Raw genomic sequence first — 20629 nt, 5'->3', positions numbered from 1 at the left:
CGTAAAATGAACATAAAAGTTTTGCGTACACTTGAGAGCTGAACTTTGGCTGTTATACGTATATTATATATATACGCACACAGTTATGTATATGTATATATATATAGAAAATTTCTTAGAACTTTGAGCTTAATAACATATTAAAATCATTAACATTAAGGAGGTGAACTTTACTTACCAATTACCAAAGTTTCTTCCGCCAAATAATACATAAAAATTGAAAAAGATAATGTAACTAGTTTTAACTTTTTTTGTGTTATAATTTGAATCACTCGATTTATCCGACTGAGGATGGTCGATCGCAATCTCAATTTATACATATTCTCATCGCATGAAATAGATCACATGAGGGATTTTCAAAAGTCGATGGAATATTAATGGCGATTAATTATTTACAGGTGTATTCTGTGCGGCTAAAGCAGTCACCTAATGAATTATTGAGTACCAGCAATGTTAGCGGTAAACAGGATTGCGGCTATGAATGATTCTCTAATGTGTATATTAGAGATGAATTTGATAATTTATCCTCATAATATGCAATCCGCTTTTAAGTGGAAATCATAATTAACAATTTCTGTTTGATCAAATATGAAGAACAGATAAATCGATACGCTTAAATCAATATTAGAATTTCTTAACATTTTTATCAAATATTTTAGCACTGTAGAAGCGTCGTAGTAGAGAAATATTAGGTTGTTCCAAAAGTTTCTTTCGTTTTATAAGAAAGTAATAGATGTACAACATTTTTCGTTTTATATTATTTCATTGAATTACGTGTGATCCACCTTTTTCCAATTTAATATAAAATAATATAGAATAACATAACTGTCATTTCTTTATAAAACGAAAGAAACTTGGCACAACCTAATAGGAATTTACTTTTATTATCCATTATAAAAATGGATTGTTAATCCTCTAGGAGATACGAACAATATAATTGCAATTAATAAGGAATAAGCTAGCATAACTTAAACCAGCTTTTGCAGAAAGCTATTAGCTGAAGATGTTTATTAAACAATGACAACATGAATTTTCTTAAGTACCCCATTTGGTACTTAATCTACTTCGTAAGTACTGTGTGTCCTAGCCTTCAAAGGATGCAATTTTAACCAGAATGTTTCACATTACCTACCCGTATTGTTTCCTTGTAATATAATTTATATTTACATTATCTACGTTACGTTACATTCTACGCGTTAATGTAATGTGATTTTTATTTCTAATCGAAGTTATTTAAAATTTGTAGTATCTCAATAAAAAATTAACAGCCTGCAAAAACTTCACAGAAGCATTAGTATCTTCGAAACTATTGAATTCAAATGGCTAATATTCTTTAACAATATGCACTCGACGACGTTTATCGAGAGAAGTGATACTATTATGTGACGTAATAGTTAAACTTTCAATTCATATACATATATCGTTTATGAAAAAGTAGTCATTCTGCTTTTGTGATCTGTGACACACTATAAATTCTCATAAGCTAACTAACGCGTAATCTTCTGTAACGTATTAATATAATATAGGTATGTATATCTCGACTTTGAGCAACCAATTGGTGATAAATAAGCTTTAGTACATACTTCTTACACGTAACAAGAGACCAATTAACATCTCTGCTCTTAAAAGAAAAACGAAAGAAACTCTGAAAAGCTGCAGAGTTCAGGTCGAATAACACCAGCTCAGATAAATGACCCTCTAACTTACCTTTGTCCTCATCGACGTCAGTGATTTTAAAGCTAGTTATAAAGTGCACTTCTCAGCCAGCGTCCACGGCAGTCAATATTATTTAACGGATCTTAACGCGATGTAAAAAGGGAAAAAGGAGGAAAGAAGGAACAGGGAAGCAAAGAGAAGAAACGAATTTTTCATTTTCTCGAAACTGGATCAAGTTTCAGGCTGCTCGCCAAAGAGTCTGTAGCTAACGAGACAAGATTAGACAAACCACGCTTTAAAATTTCCACAGAACTATAATAATCCTCGAAATCAATACGATTTCAAATCGATCCATCTCCTGATTAAAAAATGAGATAGGATGAAGCTCACTAGTCGACCTTTGAACTTTCAATAGTGCTTACGGCTCGTATACTCTAGTTTGAATGCTACAATGTAAGCCAAGTCAACTGTAACTAACGTTCGCGTGATTGTCGCTATCTATTATTCACGCGTTACACGTTCACCAGACAAACGCGTCTACCGGTTGACATTGTTTTCTGTCCTGAGTTTCAAAGCAATTATGTTGCTTCGTGTAATCAAATCTCGCCAAACTAACGATAAGTTCTTGTTTGATCTTACACAATTATTAAAACTATACAAGTTAAACCAATCTAGCCTAAACAAGTAATGTCGTTATATATTCTTTTTTAAATCTATATATTGTTTAATAAATCGTGGTTAGGATATAGTAGCTGACAAAAATATTCGGACAAATATATTTGTAGAAACATTTTAGGAGTGTATTATGCATAGTGGCACTATTTAATACTGTACTGTGACTATCATGGTCGTGTTGGTATTATTCGAAACTAATCTGAAAATCTGTATGGAATTTGTAAGATATTTAGTACGAGTACTGTGCATTACTGATATGTACACAACCGAGACGAGATAACGAAGGTACTGCTCTCCATCGTTCATCGCTACGCGTTGCTAATAGCAACGTATAATGCATATATATCTCGCAAAGACCATAAAAGTACCCAATGGAACCACGTTTAATATTTGATAATAATGTCCCATTACAGTTTCGTCATTTTCAATTAATTAAACACGACCCTCTCTTTAAAAATTAGAAGATAAAATACGTAATACAAATCTACTCGAAATCTTTTAAACCTTACGGACGACTACTTATGGTCTTTAAAAGCAGCAGGGATTAGCAGAATATTAACTGCGGATTTTTCTTGGACCGCAGCATGCAATATGGAATATGGTTATTAAAATGTACACTGAAAATTTCATATCCATAAGATACTCGTGCTTGTAGAACCTTGAAACTGAATTCTTAACCCAAATAGTCGACCGCGATACTCGAGAAATTTTGCGAAGCTGACGTCAATACCAATATGTACCGTCGTTGTGCTATTATTTCGTGATAAGCCGTATTGATTGCACTTCCATTTCACGGAATTAATTTTTCCACACAAAAAGTGATAACGATAATCGAAAAAGGAAAAATATACTACCACTTTTCGTATCAGCATACACAAGCGCACTCGATTTTACACGAGTATACAATTTGCAAATTCGACGGAACGATCGGATTTAATTATTTTTTCGATATTTCAGGCATCAAGTTCTATTTACACATCGAACGTTGAAATACGGCGAAATACAAAATGTACAAACCACTCTGGACATTAATTAACTTTAAACGTTATTGATTAATTAAAGAAACCAACCATTGTGTTGATTTTTACACTTTGAAAAATTGTTATCCACTTTTTCTTTGTTTAAAAATTGAAAAAAAAAAATACGTTTATTGTAAGTCACGAGTATCTCTTTTATTTATTTAAACTTTAGATCAAATATTACAATTTATAAATATATCATTTATTTAGATATACTTGTAATATCTGTTTTATAAGTTTGTACAACCATTTATCTATTTATCTATTTTATTTGCACATAATCTTTAAAGACTGATTTTGTAAAGAATAAAAAATTGTGATTCTATTTAAAAACGATCGTGTCAGACTCAAGTGATAAGCGATATATATTTCAGCGATATATATATTCAGATTTCACCATCACATAAACGGTGCTATTGGAAACGTTTCACAATGGACGTCTTACAAGCGCCTGCGATGTCCGTCATATGTAAAGCTATACCACTGAATCACGGCCGCCATTTAGTGATTAAGGTCGATCACTTAGAGCTGTTAATCCGACATAATGGCGAGCAATACATCGAAGACATTATTGGAAACACAGTTACAGTTCAATTTCATTGAGCTTATTTGCAAATAAATGTGTACAATATATTTTAGAGGTTTTAAATATTATTGCTGACTAAACTTCGCGTCTGCGCATCATCTTTCTTTAACTTTTTTTGCATTTTCTTATCGACGCATGAAGACGAAATGCGTAAATTTTATTATTTATTTAAACATTACTATATTGTGCTCAAAGTAGCGGAATATCGTTTTATTATCAATATATGAAGAACTAAAAGAATTAAAAAAGAATTAAAAAAATATGTAGTTCAATCAATACTTCGTGTATTTTTCTATCTCCACAAGACAATATCCGGACCAGTTACGCTTACAGTATCAACAAAGATTTGTCCAGCCATACGGAATAAGTCGTACTCAGTAGTTTAAAAGTATTAACCGCACGAACTCCAGAAACACTTTTGAAGTAACTTTCGAACCAATAAATCCCCGAACTAAGAACTGTCATATTTCGTCTCTATTTATCGAATATTGTTAGAAAATGCAAAAAAAAGAAGTTAAATAGAAAAAGTACTTGGAAACTTAAAAGAAAAAATCTCGAAAAATCTCTTAATACTTTTTACTGTCGTCTTGAGACGCACTATATGTTAAGCTTCTTCGTAGTTACAACTTTTACCGCAGATGTAACGAACTGACAAATGCTAAATTTTAAATAAATGTTTTTAAATAAATGTTTAAAATAATACATTAAATGTATTAACTTTGTTGCGCAGTTTCATTTAATTTCTTACGATACGGAGGGTTTAATTACGTTTAAGATATCTATTTGAATCTTTTAAATTCGAAGTTTTTTAAAAAATTACCTTAAACTTTATAAAATTAAATCGTCTTTCCACTTTGTTGTATCATAAAACAGTCGTCTTAAAATATTCTATATTTTCCTCGTCTTAAAAAATCTCCCTACAGAAAGAATAAAGAAGAATAAATTTCCATACGTTAAATTTCGCGTGATTGATGGAATACATAACGATAACGAGAACTAACTAGCGACAACAAGCAACCATTAGCAAGGACAACTGGCGACTATAACTGTCGTCTCTATGATGTATGGCGACTAAGGAGAACAGCCAGCAACTACGGATTACATGTAACAACCAATTGCCCCACTTCTAAAAGGCAACTAACTTGCAAACCCTTTGATGGTTTCTGTAGCGTGATATACCCCTTGAACGTGGTTAAAGAATGTGGTCGCCGCTGGACGGCGGTTTGACAGCAGAGCGATCTCGCCAATTCAAAGCTTGACATTACAAACTACCGAGAATCATTAGGCTCGTTATCGAGCATCTAGCTTTCAGAAGGTGTTTTATCATATGATATGACTTCACGATATTTTTATAGCAAGAAGAATGGCCAACCTCTAACAAAACAAATTTTTACTAAGTGCTGCATGTGAACTGCAGGCCGGCCTACTAGGGAAATTTGACGAATGAATAAACTAAAATATATACGAATATATTCGTTATATCATAAAATGCCCGCATTATGTTCTCTAACACCATAGAGGAAGCTAAATTTATATATTAAAAAATTGGAATACCTGTTGTAAGAGAGTTAATTAAATTCTAACCTATCGATGACTCCATAAAAACCTTTATTTCCTAAAAATGTATATCTTCCAAATTCTCCTTAGAAAGTATCATAGAGAAAATATGAAACCTGAAAAGTACATCACGCTGATGCCTCGATCAACCCTCGTGCTTCGCAGTCCATGTGTCCGAGCGATGAATTCCCTCCAAACAAGGAAAAACCAAAGGGAGGTCTTCTTCGAAGGACGTGAGAGGGTAAGGAAAGCAACGGGAACGATGATCACGCAATATACTGGCGGCGTACGTATAGAACGGCTGTTGCGAGAGAGTTCGCAAGAAACAAGAAGAAAAAAGGAATCGTAGGCCGACGCGATTATACGCTGTCGACGGACAAACAGCGACTGAGCCTAACTGAAACGAACTCTGTCGCAGTATGAGCACGGGCTACGTTCGCGGGTCGATCGAACACGTTCTGCGCCTCTCCTCGGCACCGGCGTCAAAACCACCCCCGACGAGCGCAACGCACTGGTGCACATGCAATATTAACCACTGGTCTTTCCTTTTTCGCGCGATATTATATCAGCACCTATGATACCATTTCAAAGACCGCAATCAAAACATTAAATACCGCATTAAAGCCATACAATAATTCGCAATATTCATTCGTAAACGTTATTGTATATGTACTTAATTAATCGTTATTATGTTTCGAATGATTTACTACCTCGTATTCCATAAGCAGATATATGGTTCATTTTCACCTCAAGTACGATATAATTTCTAACAAATGTTTATAATTCACAATGTAAAATATTTATAATTCATTGGAAATATTTTTCTATCACGGTATAGTGGTCAAATTTCACATAAATCACAAAGCTATACTCACGACATGACAAATCATGAAGATGTCATGAAAAATGGCATCCGTCCATATATATTCAAACGCAACGAACAAGTTCGAACTTTTCGAGAACAAACGATTTGTTCGATAACATCTGTCGCGAGCTTCTCTTCCTTTAACGATAACAATTGACAACTAAAGCTCGAGAGGCTCGTAAGGATGAACAGCGACGAGTATCTAGAAGCTATGTACTCACCTGGGCAAGGAGACTCCAACACCAAGGACGTTGGAAGTTTCGAGAAGCGATGATGGAAACTGAAGTAGCACGTCAGGTCAACTCCGGCGAAAACTGCTAAAGAAAGAAAAATCCAACTAATTTGTTTCCAACGATAAAATGAAATTAATTTGTTTCACAAATTATTAACTGGATATTATTCAAAAATTATTCAAAATTCGCTTGATTGATTCACGGCCCGGGACATTTGGGTCATACCATTTTGGTAATGGACGAAAATGGCAGAAGGAAGAACGACCGTTTTTTTCATATTTCTCTTTCCCCGGGAAACGATGGAATGCCCGAGCACCTTGTTTCATTTCCTCTCGACATCAATTTCAATCTTTTTAAACGAAATATAATCTGAACGATGAAAAGTTCATTCAAATAATGCTCCGCGCCAGACACTCACGAAAATTAAGAAGAAACACGGAAAATTCGCGAATAAAACGGATTTCTTTGTCCTAGTGAGATAATAAACCTCGTTCACGTATTGGTTTTTGAAATCAATATATCCACCAATGTGCACTCGTTTAACAAGGGTGATGGAACGTGCCAAAAATCTCTCAAGAGGGTCTTGGCAACGGAAGAGTCGAAAACGTCACAATTATGAATGAAAAATTCGAATAGTTGCTGATTTTACAGTCGAAACCGATAAAGAACTCCAGATATTCCCCCAATTAATTTACAATAAATTCGCGAAAATGATCGATTGCTGACGTCATTGTATTCTAGAAAGATTGTAAAACGATAAGAATTTATTGAAAAAACTTATATTCGATGATAACACTTCTAATAAGAGTACTAAGAGGAGCGATTCTGTACTCACCTTCCTGTCTCGAAGTACCGAACGCAATTAACCGTCCGCCCAGGATGGAACCGTTCGGAACTTTTGTAAGTCACTGCACGGCCGCTGCTTATGGTGGAAATGTAATAGATATAAGTACAGAGCGCGTGAGCGAACTAAAAACGCGATAGAGAAGTAGAGAGAGGATGTTCCGTCCTTGTCTAATGACGCGCACTTGTACAGGAAATATGTAACAGGGGTATACGAGCAGCGTCAGTGTCCACTAGTGTGCATGCCTGATTAAACAAGGACAGGAAGTATCTATACATGGTGTTCTCTTTCTATTTCCATGTTGCATCCATCTTACTATACAGTACACACACTCAGCTATTCTATCATTATATTTGTGCGTTGCTTATGTGTGAACCAAACATTTCCATGGCAACAAATCGTTTGTCTCTTGTTTGATGCTCGGTTTTCAACGGAGTTGAAAGAATTTTTTAAGAGAAACGTAATGGACGGGTTGTTTTTAAAGTAATAAACGGAAATTCTCGTATCCATTGAGAAACGATAGGCGATTTGAAAGTGTCACTATGAACGGTGATTTATCGATGCAAGGTAGTATGAATAAGATATTTTATAATCTGCGAAAAAAGGTAAGGAATATTCTAGATTTTAGATTTTAGATTTTAGAATTTCCACGTCACAGACGAGTGTGTTTTGTTATTTGATTTGTAATATTGCTGCAGTTCTCTTAATAGCTGTTCGTTTCATGCGATACTCGCACATAGTATCTATGACTTTTGCTTCTAACAATTTTTATAATTAGGCTGTATCAAATATTTTTAACGTTCGTGTTTCATGAAAAATCATGTGTAACTCGTTGAATTCGCAAATGTAACAAAAAATTACATGAAAAAACTTATATTATTGTAATGAAAAAATAATTATATTAGGAGGAGAGTCGTATTTCGGAACGTCATCGGAACATATTATACCTTGTATGTGATTATTTGGAACACAATGGGTGAGTATATTATAATTAAAATATATTCCTAGTTCCAATTCTCTTGAATAGTGTCAGTGACCAATCGAAATAGAAATCAGTGGACATCGTGGAAAGAGAAGGCGAAACCAAATTTGAAAATTCGACATCGGTAATTCAGTAGTTAAGAATAACTCAATCGATAATGTAGATTAACTAGTTATAAACAAATATATGAAATATAAATTCAAATTATTCTTATCCATCTAAAAATTGGAAATTAAAGAGCAGAAGACAAGAAATTATCTTCGAGGATTTATATAGTAAATACATTCTTTTGCCTGTCTTACCTAGAGATAAAACAGTTGTTTGATGGTTATCTTATAGTGTTCAGTCATTGCGAAAAATATTTTTAATCAGTTAAAAACTATAATTAATTAAAAACTACATTTCTTTAGGTATATAGACATTAGCGATGTATTATTCCGGGAAGCTCGTCTATCTCCAGAACATCGGGTCTGCGACAACATCGATTTGGAAATTATCGTTGCAGAGTATGAAAATTATTACAAGATGAAATTTCAAAAATATCCCATATTGTGTAAGAAAATAACTGGAAGGGAAATGACGAGGGAAGTGACAAATGCAAGCAAAACGTAAGAATTTAAATTATTTAACGATATTAAACGGTATTCAACGTATCGTATTCAACGTATCGTATTACAATATGATCCAGTGTTTGTAGAAGTATTGAGACAAAAGCCAAATCTGTTAGTAAAGAAGCAAGAAGTGAGCCTGTGAAAGAGACAAATCTACAGCAGAAGATAACTGATGACAATACGAATCATATTAATCTCGCAATGACAGTGACGTCACTATTCCCCAATGAGAGTGATGGACGTTCATCAGAAGAGCTATTTAACATCCCAATGGAACAATCCATGCAATTGAAGATATTGAAATGCATTGAAAAGCTTTATTAAGATAATCTGGAATTACGAAAGATTGCTGAGGACATCTCATGCGTAAGTTATTTTTGATTAATATACGTATCGTAAAGCTTTTAAACGATAAAATTCCCATCGATAAACCGTTCAACGTATATCGACGATGACGTGATTTCAGTAACGCTTCAAATATCAAATTACGTAACGTTTACTTAATATAGAGAAGACGCCATTTTATCTTTGTATCGTCACAGGAGATCATAGTAAACAAATTAAATGTACATTGGGATGACGTTATAGGCCTAGAAGAATGTAAAACCGCTGTTAAGGAGGCCATTGTGTATCCCCTTGAGTATCCTATCTTTTTTGATGGCCCGTTTTCCCCCTGGAGAGGTATTTTGCTGTACGGCCCACCTGGTACAGGTAAGATACTCGCATTCTTTTCATTTCTGTACGTGTTTACAAGAAATATACAAAACAGGGAAAACGATGTTAGCGAAGGCAGTCGCGACAGAATGCCATTGCACCTTTTTTAACATAACTGCCAGCTCATTGGTCAGCAAATGGAGAGGCGATTCCGAGAAGTATATACGTGTAAGTTGCTTTGTCTATGTAAGTTTCTTTGTTCCTTTGTCTATGAAGGAGAGATTCTAGGTATAAAAAGATTTGATTTTATTTTTCGTCATTTATATATAAATAGAATAGTTGTTTGGAAAACGAAATGATATCATATTCGTGATGAGGCAATGAATTTAAGGAATTTCGAATATAATATTTAATGAATAATACATTTGTTAAACTGAACAGGTTTTATTTGAATTTGCCTATAGTCATTCGCCTACAATTATTTTTATCGACGAGATTGACTGGATCGCCACAAATAAAGGAGACTGTATATTGTCTGAACCTGCAAAGAGATTCAGATCAGAACTTCTTTCTAGATTGGATGGATTAGTGTCTAATGAGAATTCTAATGTAGTTCTTCTGGCTACAACTAATTCCCCTTGGTACGTATATCACGTTATTTCAATGTTTTCTAAGTTGAAAATATCGTAATATTTCTCCAAATTCCAAATATGTTATTGTGTTGTTTGAAGTATTCCTTCATTATTATTAGTATAATAGAACGATAATATTTATTGTAAATATGTTATTAGGGGCATTGATGCAGCTTTACTCAGGCGTCTCGAAAAGCAAATATACGTATCATTACCCAATGAAGTTGCTCTACTTGATATATTCAAATTATACCTTAGCAACCACTTATTAGAAAATACAGATATTGTAAACCACATAGTAAAATGTACTGAAAGATATTCTTGTGCAGATATAAAATTGCTTTGTAAGCAAGCGTGGCTACTAGAAATAAGCCCGATATGGAGGAGACTTGAAAAGAAAGAAACACCTGTTACCACTTTGAAATATGAATTAAAAAGTTATGAAATATTAGCAAAATTGTTAAAAAAAATGTCACCTACAGTTATGCAAATAGATAAATATGATACGTGGAACAAATAAATACGCAATCGTAAGGACAGATATTGAAAAATATAAATAAATGGATTATCGTTCGAGAAATCATTCGCATGTGTGTGCATGTGTGTATGCGCGCATGTGTGTCCGCGCATGTGTGTCATGTGTGTCATGTGTATGCGTGTGTGTGCGCGCACGCGCTATAGGTTAAGTTTAAAATGTTCGGTTGTATTATATCCTTGTATTATATATGTCGGAGATGAAAGGAAAACCGGAGCCTTCCCTTTGCAATTTTGAGGAAGCCTTCTAATGCTTTAGCCTAGATTTTATCATAACTGTAATTAAGCAATTGTCATTTGTAATTGTTTGATATTTGTGAAAGCGAAAGTGGGTTCGAGGTGACAACTGGTCGCCGAACGTAGCCACGGTCACGGGATAAACGTTTTGCCTGACGAAGGTGTGGATCGGTTGTATTGTTCTCGCTAGAAATCACATAGAATTGTACTTTAGAGATGTCGATATAATGGGACACACGTTGTATTAGGAATCAATCTCCAGACAGAAACTGCCTAGTAACGGCGTTTGAATCTTTCTCGATGTTTCCAAAGAGTATACAACAAACTTTTGACAGAAATTGCCTAGCAACAACGATTGGAACCTTCTCGATGTTTCCAGCGAGCATATAACAAACAAATGCAGTCGTATAGCGAAAAAGATTTTCATCAGATATTCATTCGTGTGATCGCCTTGGAAAGTGATACATCGAGCAATTTACCGAGTGTCTCAGCAATTGTATTTTGTGTTTAAAATTATTCTACACATAGTAAAGAGTTATCCCGTTGACCGTGGATTCGTTTGAACCCCGGAACATTGTTAATAGCGTTAATTAAATTCATTATTCGTGAAACCTATCAATCGTTAATCTCATTATACGTTAAATTCATTATTCGTAAGACATATTATTCGTTCCTCTTATTGTTCGTTAAACTTATTAATCTTTAATCTAATTATTAGTTAAACTTATCGTTTGTTAATCTTATTATTTATTAAACTCATTATTCATAATATTTTGTAAAATCTTGTTTATTCGCGTAAATATATTCTGTTTCGTAAAACAATGGCTAATTATTCGTTCCTCTTATTGTTCGTTAAACTTATTAATCTTTAATCTAATTATTAGTTAAACTTATCGTTTGTTAATCTTATTATTTATTAAACTCATTATTCATAATATTTTGTAAAATCTTGTTTATTCGCGTAAATATATTCTCTGTTTCGTAAAACAATGGCTAATTCAAACGAAGGATCATTACGCGCCTTAAATCCTAATGATAACCCGACATATATATGTGAGTGTATTTTATCAAAAATATGTTTTTTATGTTTTCTTATCTTAGTAATTATTTTTTAAAAAGTCTTAAAGTCTTATATGAAAATAAAGCTGTTCTTTATTTCAAATAATTGAAGTAAATAAATACAATGAGTTTTATATTTTATTATATCTTATATTATCGTTATATTGTTATTGAAAAAATTGATATAATCAACAGTTCTTCCTGTTCTCTTGATTGTTTCTTGCTTGTTTCAAACCATGATAATAACCTACAAAAGAAATAACATAGTCCATTGAAAATTTAATATACAATAAAATACTTATATGAAATAATTACCTGTGTAATATACCATGTAACCACTAATATACCATGACATCAACATACTTGAAAGTGCGTCTGTATCATTATCTGGTAATCTAGTACATTTTATTAAAATTTCGTATTTTTTTTCCAAATAAAATGTTAAACCTATTCCAAATTACTTATTAATATTAGAAGTATTCAGCATTCCATTAGAATTTTTAAATTGTACTTACTTGGCCATTAATTGTGGTGGTAAAGGAGGTGCAGGTGGCATTATATCAGTCATCGAATTGAAAGATGGTCCCGGTATGAAGTGATGTTTATACGCATTTGCTTCTTCAGAGTCACAATCCATTTTTTCTACATTATATTTTTTCGAATTTACATTTGTAGAAAAATTAGTCTCACAAGTCTCATCGTTCTCTTCATTGAATTTCTCTTCCAAAGCTTTCTTTTGTTGTGCTATTTGACTTTGCAAACCTTCTGATTCTAAAAGAGAACTCAACTCGACTTTCTCTGTATTACCATAGCCTAAACACAGAGTAAAAGAAATTTTTGTCATTTAATAGAATGACTGAGTGCCATTCAGTTACCGTCCTTACAGGCAATGTATTAGAATTTCCCGTGCATAAATGTATATGTATAAATGTTTGCCTTGATATATGTAGTAATAATCACTCGTCTAATGAGGAGAATTATATTCCAAGCAGCTAATAATGAACAATAAGTAACATGCATGTTTATGGTTCATGACCCTATATCCCACTATATCATCTATGGGTCTCCCCATAGACATTGACAGGTACTCCTGCCCAGTTAAGGACCTGCTGAATGACACTGTAATAGACTATGCGAAAGCCTTTACTTCATATATATATGTATTTTTAGTACATTTCTTAATTGACATAACCATCATGCTAAAGGTATTACCTACAAATTTTACAACACACGTGCCATTGTTTTCGTAAATTTTTTATATTATAGCTTCATAAATTTCTCCATCCTCTGAGTATATTGCACGACAAGGTGCTCCTATGATCCATTTCTATAGAGAAAAGATGTGTATACAAATAAATATAAGTAAATAGCAAAATAAAATAATTTGCTTCTTAATCAATATATTTAATAATATTCTGTATCAAATTTGTAATATTCTATCAAAATCACAACCTTGTGTAATTTACTTGCGTGTTTAGGCTGCTTAAGATTTTGTAGGTTTCCTTTCGGTTGAGAATTTCCAACATCCATTCCCATTCGCTTGATAACTTCTTCTTTTGCTAAATTTATTGCTTTATCATATGCTTCTATTAATGCACTATCATCCCAAACATTATCATTGGCTGTGTCTGTATCCTTTTGAGATAGCAAATTATACGTTATTAATATTGATACAAGTATTTTATTATCAAACTATTGCAAATTATCATATATGTCATTTTTCAAAAATCGACTAAAAGGTAATGGATACTGTTAATTACTATTATGCTAAGATCTTGTACTAAAATAATGTTAAAACCATTACGTTTCCATTACCATACATACGTTTCCATTTCCTCGTATAAAAAGAACATTCATATCACCTGCCATTTTAAAATAACATCATTTAAATATTGAATTTGCTTCTGAAATATTAATTTGTCTCATTTCTTTAACTCTAACACATTGTAAACAATGATGACATTATACCAACTATAATACTAAAAATCTATTCCCCATTCATTCGAAAGATTATTTTTTGAAGCAAGGTTAACATTGAATGTTCCCAGACTTCAATAACTGTATTTTACTTTCTTTACAATATCTAACAATATATTAGAATACTATAAAAAAATATTGTATGCACAAAAAACTGTTTATAGCGAAATAGCAAAAGAATTAATCACATATTATAACTAAAACGAGATTATTAAGTAGATTATATTATACTGCATATGCGTTAGTGTTTCAGCTGGTAAATATAGTTTTTATATCTGAAGATAAATAAGATATAATTCTATAAAATTGCATAATGAATTATACATCTATCTATTACTATTCGTATTTCCCCTTAGTTGTATGTTGTCAATAGCATCAATCACGAACATATAAATAAATATAGAAGAAACCGTTCGCAAATGGAAAGGGAAAAATGAACATGGAAGACAAGAAAGTTTTCTTCAGGTTTAGCGTATGCGTGATACGCTTTGAATGTCTCAGATAAAGATAAAGATACTCTGCTCATTTCTATTTGTTCCGCAGAACGAGAAATTTGTTATCTTTCATATTGGTTTTTACGATTCAATTTTTGGGCAGTTTTCCCTAGCGAGTGTCGGTCCCTGTTTGATATAACCAGACCGTAATTTATACAGATATGTATTATAGATATATATTTGTAAAACTGAAATCAGATGAAATAAATGTTGCCTGAGGTTTTAAACGTTTAATAAAAACAATATTTTATTTGGAAAAAATGTAAGATATGTAAAATTACACATTGATCATTTTGCTGGTCTTGTATCATAAAACGTGTGGCCCGAAGAGCACGTGTCCGGTAGAGATACGTCACTTGTGTTAGGAATCGTTTTATAACCTATCACAGTAAAGGAACGTCCCAGTATAGCAGCCGAAGAATGCCGTGAAAGTTTCTGTACAAAGTACAATTGATCTACAATTGATATTTTCCGCAATATCTGGTGTTCGGTCAGGGTGTCCCATACTCATGATATTTATGACAGTGGAATGGCGTTAGTAAATCAATTACAAAAATTTTCGAGATCAATTCTCGGTATTGCATCAAATTATTCAAAATATACAAGCAACACAACGTTGCCCTTTTTGCAGGCAACAAGAGGAATATCGACCACGCAACCACTTTCAGAAAAACAAGAGTAAGTGATACAAATTTTCTTGTGCTTTCCTTCTTTTTTTAATAGAATTTCAGTACTTACCTTCCAATATAAAATTGGTGTCAAAATAATAATGCTAATAATAATGTCTAAGAAATTTTTCTCTTTGTAGGAGTACAACATCTAGAAAAATAACATAGTATTAATAGAATAGTATTAATAAGAACAACATTGACAGTGAACAACTAAAAATATAACACTGTTATAAATATATGATATACGAATTTTATTTATATATTATTAAGACAAGTATATCTTATTTTTAAATTATTTCTATTATCATAAGTGATACATATAATTAAGGTATAATTAAGAGAAGATTAATTGAAGAAACACAAAAAATAAAGAAAATAATTATATTGAGATAATTTTTATCTTTCATAAATATTATTTTCAGAGTAAATATAACGTTTGTTAAAGCAAGTGGAGAGAGAATCAAAGCAAAGAGAAAGTTGGAGATACTATATTAGGCATAGTAGTAAATAATGAAATTGATTTAGATGGATATGGTATGTTTTAAAGAAGCATAATTTACTTAATTTAAAATAAATAATTTTGAGGTAGAAAATATTTGAAAATTTTCATTTTTATCAAGTTTAATATTCTTATTATTTTTAACTTTTGATACTTTGTTATATAAGTATGTTGTAATATTAAAATATAATTGATATAGGTGCTTGTGAAGGAACATTAACTTGTAGTACGTGCCATTTAATATTTTCGAAAGAAGTTTATGATGCACTTCCTGACAACCCAACAGATGAAGAATTAGACATGTTGGATTGAGCATATGAATTAACAGATACGTTAGTTCATAATAATCAGTATCAAATCATTCACATTATTAATTCTATTACCTTTTAATATTTTATAAAGTGAATTTTTCTATTTAAATTTATGTAAAAACAGGTTAGTATTGGGTATTTCGAAATCTGCATCTCAATGTAGAATTTCAAATCGCTATCTCTGAATACTACGAAACTGAAATTATAATAAATTTTCATAGTTTTTTATTTATGACCCTATAATCATTACAAATCTATGTTGGAATTAGCATATTTACAATGTTGATTTTCAAATGGATAAATAGAAATCTTATTGTGTATTAGTATTAATTTGTATAGCAATAAATATATTTATTGACATATTCAGTTATATAATATTTAATTTCAGGTCACGGCTAGGCTGTCAAATAGTAATGTCTAAGGAACTAGATGGAATTGAGGTAAGAGTTACATCAACAATTAATGATGCAAGAGCATAACTGAAATTATCTATAGGTTTTTGAAAATTTGTATACAATGTTATACATCTCTTGTTAAAAAACCCTTGTTATAATTATTAAAATATTGGTATTAAAAAAATATAATAAAGAATCTTGTGTTTAAATGTGAAGCTTATATATATACATATGTTATAGTATAATTGCAATTTTGATATTTGTACATTGCCATTGTAAAAAGCCTATCCAATTATGAAGAAAATATATCTTTTATTTTTAATATACAGGGTGTCAATTTTAAAACGTTCATCTAAATTATTTTCGTTACTATTAAAGATAAGAAGAAATTACTAAGGAAGACTTAAATGGTTTTAAGATGTGTACTTGGTTATGATAAAAAAGACTCTTGTGGAATAAATTTTGCAACTTCTGAAAGATTAGATAAAAGCTTAGAACCTAAAAAATAATTTGAAATTAATTTCGTTTAGATATACTGTTTGATTTCTTAGCTGTGGGCAAGTTTAAAAGATCATCAAACTCATGGTCAACAAAACAACAGAAATGTACATGCAATGCTTTTTCGTTTCACAACAAGTTATCTGACACTATCATCATTTTCGTGGCACATGCAACATTATCGATTCAGTATAGTAATGTTTTGGATTAAAACAAGTGTCTCGACATTGGTGCAAAATATTTCAACCTTTAAGGACTAAAATTAAAACTTATGAGTTTGTTTATAATTTTAATAGATTTTATTAATATTGTGTTTACTGGTTTATTAATTACAAGAAAGTTTGTAAAAGACAAGAAAGTTTTACGTAAAAAGTACAAATATTCTTTCAACAAAATTAGTCAAATCACATCATTATTTATACATATTGTATATAAATAAAATATGCGGATATATTACTTTACCCTAGAATTAAAATTCAATAATATTGAGGAATCTTATTTATTCAGATTTTGTACATTATCGCTTCTAACCTCGGATAATAGAACAACAAATTAAATATTTTTAAACAAAAAAACTTTGTTCCTTTGTTTGATTTCCCTTGCTCGCGTTTCTTAACTACTTAGATATAAAATACTTACGTTTTCGAAAATTCATACTTCACAAGCTACTAAACGCTTTATCTGTTCAGAATAATTTATTGTTTTCTTAACTAGGTACATACCAAATACATCTATTAAGTTGGTATTTCTCATAATTACCAGTACATAAAGCTAAAACACTTTTGTACTATGCTTGTTATACATGGATCTAACAAATAATTTAACTTGTGTATTGTCGTTTGTATATTTTGTTACGTGTAAAATATTCTATTTCTACACTACTTACAAGTTCGATAAAGTGTACATTACACATCGTGAAATTTACATATTTTCACTTGGTTACCCTGCCCAATTCGAATATAATTCAGAACGTATGTGCTATATTTATATATTCTGCATTTGTTTTGTATATTATGTACACTGATCTGATCTTTGTAAACGCGAGTTTTACGATATTAATGAGAAATTTGCCAATTTAATGGAAGTTGTTAATTTTTTCTGGCACGTTTCACGTTAGCAGACATTTTTCTTAAGTTACAGTCGAAAAGTGTTTTTATGTAAAAGAATAGGAATGATCAAGTTATTTTAAGATGACAAGATATTTCACGTTTTCTATTTAAATATAGCGTTAAATTTTAATTCCGTCAATTCGTATATACTCATACATCGAATTTCCTTTTCTCATGTCATTTCTTTTCTTTCATTTCACATTTAATTACAAAGATAAAGTGTAAGTACGTTCCTCATAAAATTAATATCAAATGTCGCAAAATATACAAAAGTAAACTAAGAAGAGGGGTACATATTATTACACAAACTGTCGTTCATATTGCATATGTACATATGCAGTATAAAAACAATACTTTTTAGTTTTTAATCTCTTGTTTAAATAATCCTAATATCTAAATTTGTATCGGTCATTGATTCGATATAACTGCGTTTATTGGAAGTAATTAAGCTATAGCCTGCGCACAAGAGAAGAAGGAACAAACACGTATAGTATACACGCTTAAATAACAAAATTAAGTCAGTTTACGTTCAATGTGAACTTGATCAAAGTTCCAGTCTCGAATTATAGAGTTTCTTACTATCAGTTTACAAAATTCGATATTACGATTATGTACCGTATTTGAAAAACATAAAATGCTTTGTTCAATTTTAAATAAAACTAATATTTACCAAAGCGAATACGAAAAAAATGTTATCATCAAACTCAATTTTCAATTATCAAACTTAATCCAGCACAAATACAAATGTTATTCGTGCTTTTTTACTTTTACTACTTTTCAACTCTCTATAGTTCGAGATTTGAGTTCCGCTAACTTTCTTTCTACTGCGCATGCGCAACAGGAAAACTTGAATTACACGTAATAGTCAAAAATTCGACTAGTCAAAAAATCTTATCCTTTCGTGGCAGCGAAAGTAACCTAGGACTAGAGGTTCCATAACATTAATAATAATAAGGCAATAATATTAATATTAATAATAATGTAATCAAGTACTACTAACAATATTAATAATAATAATAATAGTATGGTAATGGCAAGATACAGGCGGGTATAAATTAATCATTCCTTTCGTAATATCTACGACGTCTTCGGGATATTCTTTAGAAATTACTTTATTTCTGGTCAATATTCATTAACGAGCAACTTTTCTCTCTGTTTCTTATCACGATCTTTTTCACTTCATCACAATTGTACCGTTAGAAATTATTCAAAACATTGTTAAAATGTCCATGAAATATATGCAATTGCCGTATTGAATAAGCGAGTAATGAAGTTGCTGTATCACTGAATAAAAGTGAAATCTCCAATGCGTGTGCTCAAGTATATAAGTTAAAAAAAGATTGGTACATCAATGCCTATTATTCTTAATCAATATTCATCATTTAACAATTAGGACCGAATTTTTACAAACCAACTCTAAACCACGACCCAATTTACAAATAAAAAGATCGATGTGTAAATTAACTATCAACTATTAATCTCCAATCCTATGTGAAGATATAATGTTCGGACCAAATTTCTAAACTAACGTGGACAATTCATGCGGACTATTGGTGGTTGCTGCGCTACTTAGATCCAATGTGGCAGCCGGAAGACCAGGACTGACGCTGCCGGTTGCTTCCCGTGGCAAATGCTGCGATCTATTTAGCTTATTTCCAGGACTCGGTGGCGATCTATCTGCTGATGTATCCGGTGGCGTAACCACGTTTCTGTGTCCGCTCACGTTCTGATGATTGTGCGTCGCCGCGATCGGAGCTGGCGATGAGAGCAACAAGGGCGGTGGGGACATTGACACGTGTCGATGATGATGATGCTGATGATAGTGTTGGTACTGTGCAGCTCGGCCGTGCATTGCGTGGCTGGTATTTAGTTGGTTCGTCACGGGCCCGACTTTCGTTGAGCAGCCAGCATGGTGGATGGTTAACGGGCCACGTAGTTGTTGTTGCTGTTGTAGCTGGGGCTGGTTCTGGTGCTTGTAGCTGGGGCTGGTTCTGGTGCTGTTGCAGCTGCTGCTGACGCTGCAGCTGTACCGTCGCTTCGCACTGTTCGCGCGCTAACGCCTTCACGGCATTCGTCTTCTCCTACGAAATAAGAATGATAGGTTAGGTTGTAGTCAGGGGCCATAACAAATTAAAAAAGTTATAATATAAGAATTTACATTTTAGTTGAAATGATTCTAGTTACGAATAAGTATTAAAGATGATTCAAATCTTTTTCGTTACCGATAACCATGGTGAAAACTCTTTTGGATTACTTTCAGCCATTGTCAATCTTATTGTCAATACTACATGCTTGAAGTAGAAGGAGGAGTACAGAGAAAAAGACTTTTTCTCAGCAAATATAATCGTTACTCAATTATTTTGTTCAACAGTTTTACAAATCTCCCAAAAATAAACGAGAATACGAAAATACACTGAATATCGTGTGTATGGTTATTTATAAAATCCCCTTGAAATAGTTGCGATCGCGGATCACATAAACAAACGAACCTGTCATTCTACAGAGTATCTTTTTCGGTGAAATTATGCAAA

At 32.1% G+C, this 20629-nt stretch overlaps 1 protein-coding gene, 1 long non-coding RNA gene and 3 pseudogenes across 3 annotated transcripts; 2 read left to right on the top strand and 3 right to left on the bottom strand.

Annotated features, from left to right (window-relative positions):
• Window positions 1–3680: 3680 nt before the first annotated feature.
• LOC117213853 lies at window positions 3681–6142 on the bottom strand. Its single transcript, XR_004488732.1, has 2 exons — window positions 5644–6142; window positions 3681–5490 (listed from the first exon to the last, which is right to left on the bottom strand). It is a non-coding gene; the product is annotated as an uncharacterized LOC117213853 (long non-coding RNA).
• Window positions 6143–7977: 1835 nt separating this feature from the next.
• On the top strand, window positions 7978–10834 carry LOC117213850 (annotated as a pseudogene).
• A 1483-nt stretch (window positions 10835–12317) lies between these two features.
• LOC117213846 lies at window positions 12318–15549 on the bottom strand (annotated as a pseudogene).
• LOC117213848 lies at window positions 14897–16817 on the top strand (annotated as a pseudogene).
• A 655-nt stretch (window positions 16818–17472) lies between these two features.
• Window positions 17473–20622, bottom strand: LOC117213849. Of its 2 annotated transcripts, none has more exons than XM_033459547.1 (2): window positions 20321–20622; window positions 17473–20179 (listed from the first exon to the last, which is right to left on the bottom strand). In XM_033459547.1, the coding sequence occupies exons 1-2, from the start codon at window positions 20360–20362 to the stop codon at window positions 19772–19774; spliced, it is 450 nt and encodes a 149-aa protein (XP_033315438.1). In that variant the 5' UTR covers window positions 20363–20622; the 3' UTR covers window positions 17473–19771. The 2 variants fall into 2 exon arrangements, 1 of the variants encoding a protein (XP_033315438.1); XR_004488731.1 differs by having other exon boundaries at window positions 20061–20179; window positions 20257–20622.
• Window positions 20623–20629: the final 7 nt, after the last annotated feature.

Source organism: Bombus bifarius, unplaced genomic scaffold (genome assembly GCF_011952205.1).
Source record: "Bombus bifarius isolate JDL3187 unplaced genomic scaffold, Bbif_JDL3187 scf7180000009126_frag, whole genome shotgun sequence".
In the NCBI taxonomy this organism is placed as follows: domain Eukaryota; kingdom Metazoa; phylum Arthropoda; class Insecta; order Hymenoptera; family Apidae; genus Bombus; species Bombus bifarius.
This window is presented reverse-complemented; position numbering and strand designations above follow the sequence as displayed.

What these genes read in the sequence shown, in the direction of transcription:
- LOC117213849 (XM_033459547.1), bottom strand. Translation starts at nt 20,362, where the DNA reads ATGGCTGAAAGTAATCCAAAAGAGTTTTCACCATGGTTATCG. An exon ending in AGTTTTCACCATGGTTATCG is followed by an intron (nt 20,180 to 20,320) that starts GTAACGAAAAAG and finishes CTTATTTCGTAG; the next exon opens with GAGAAGACGAATGCCGTGAA.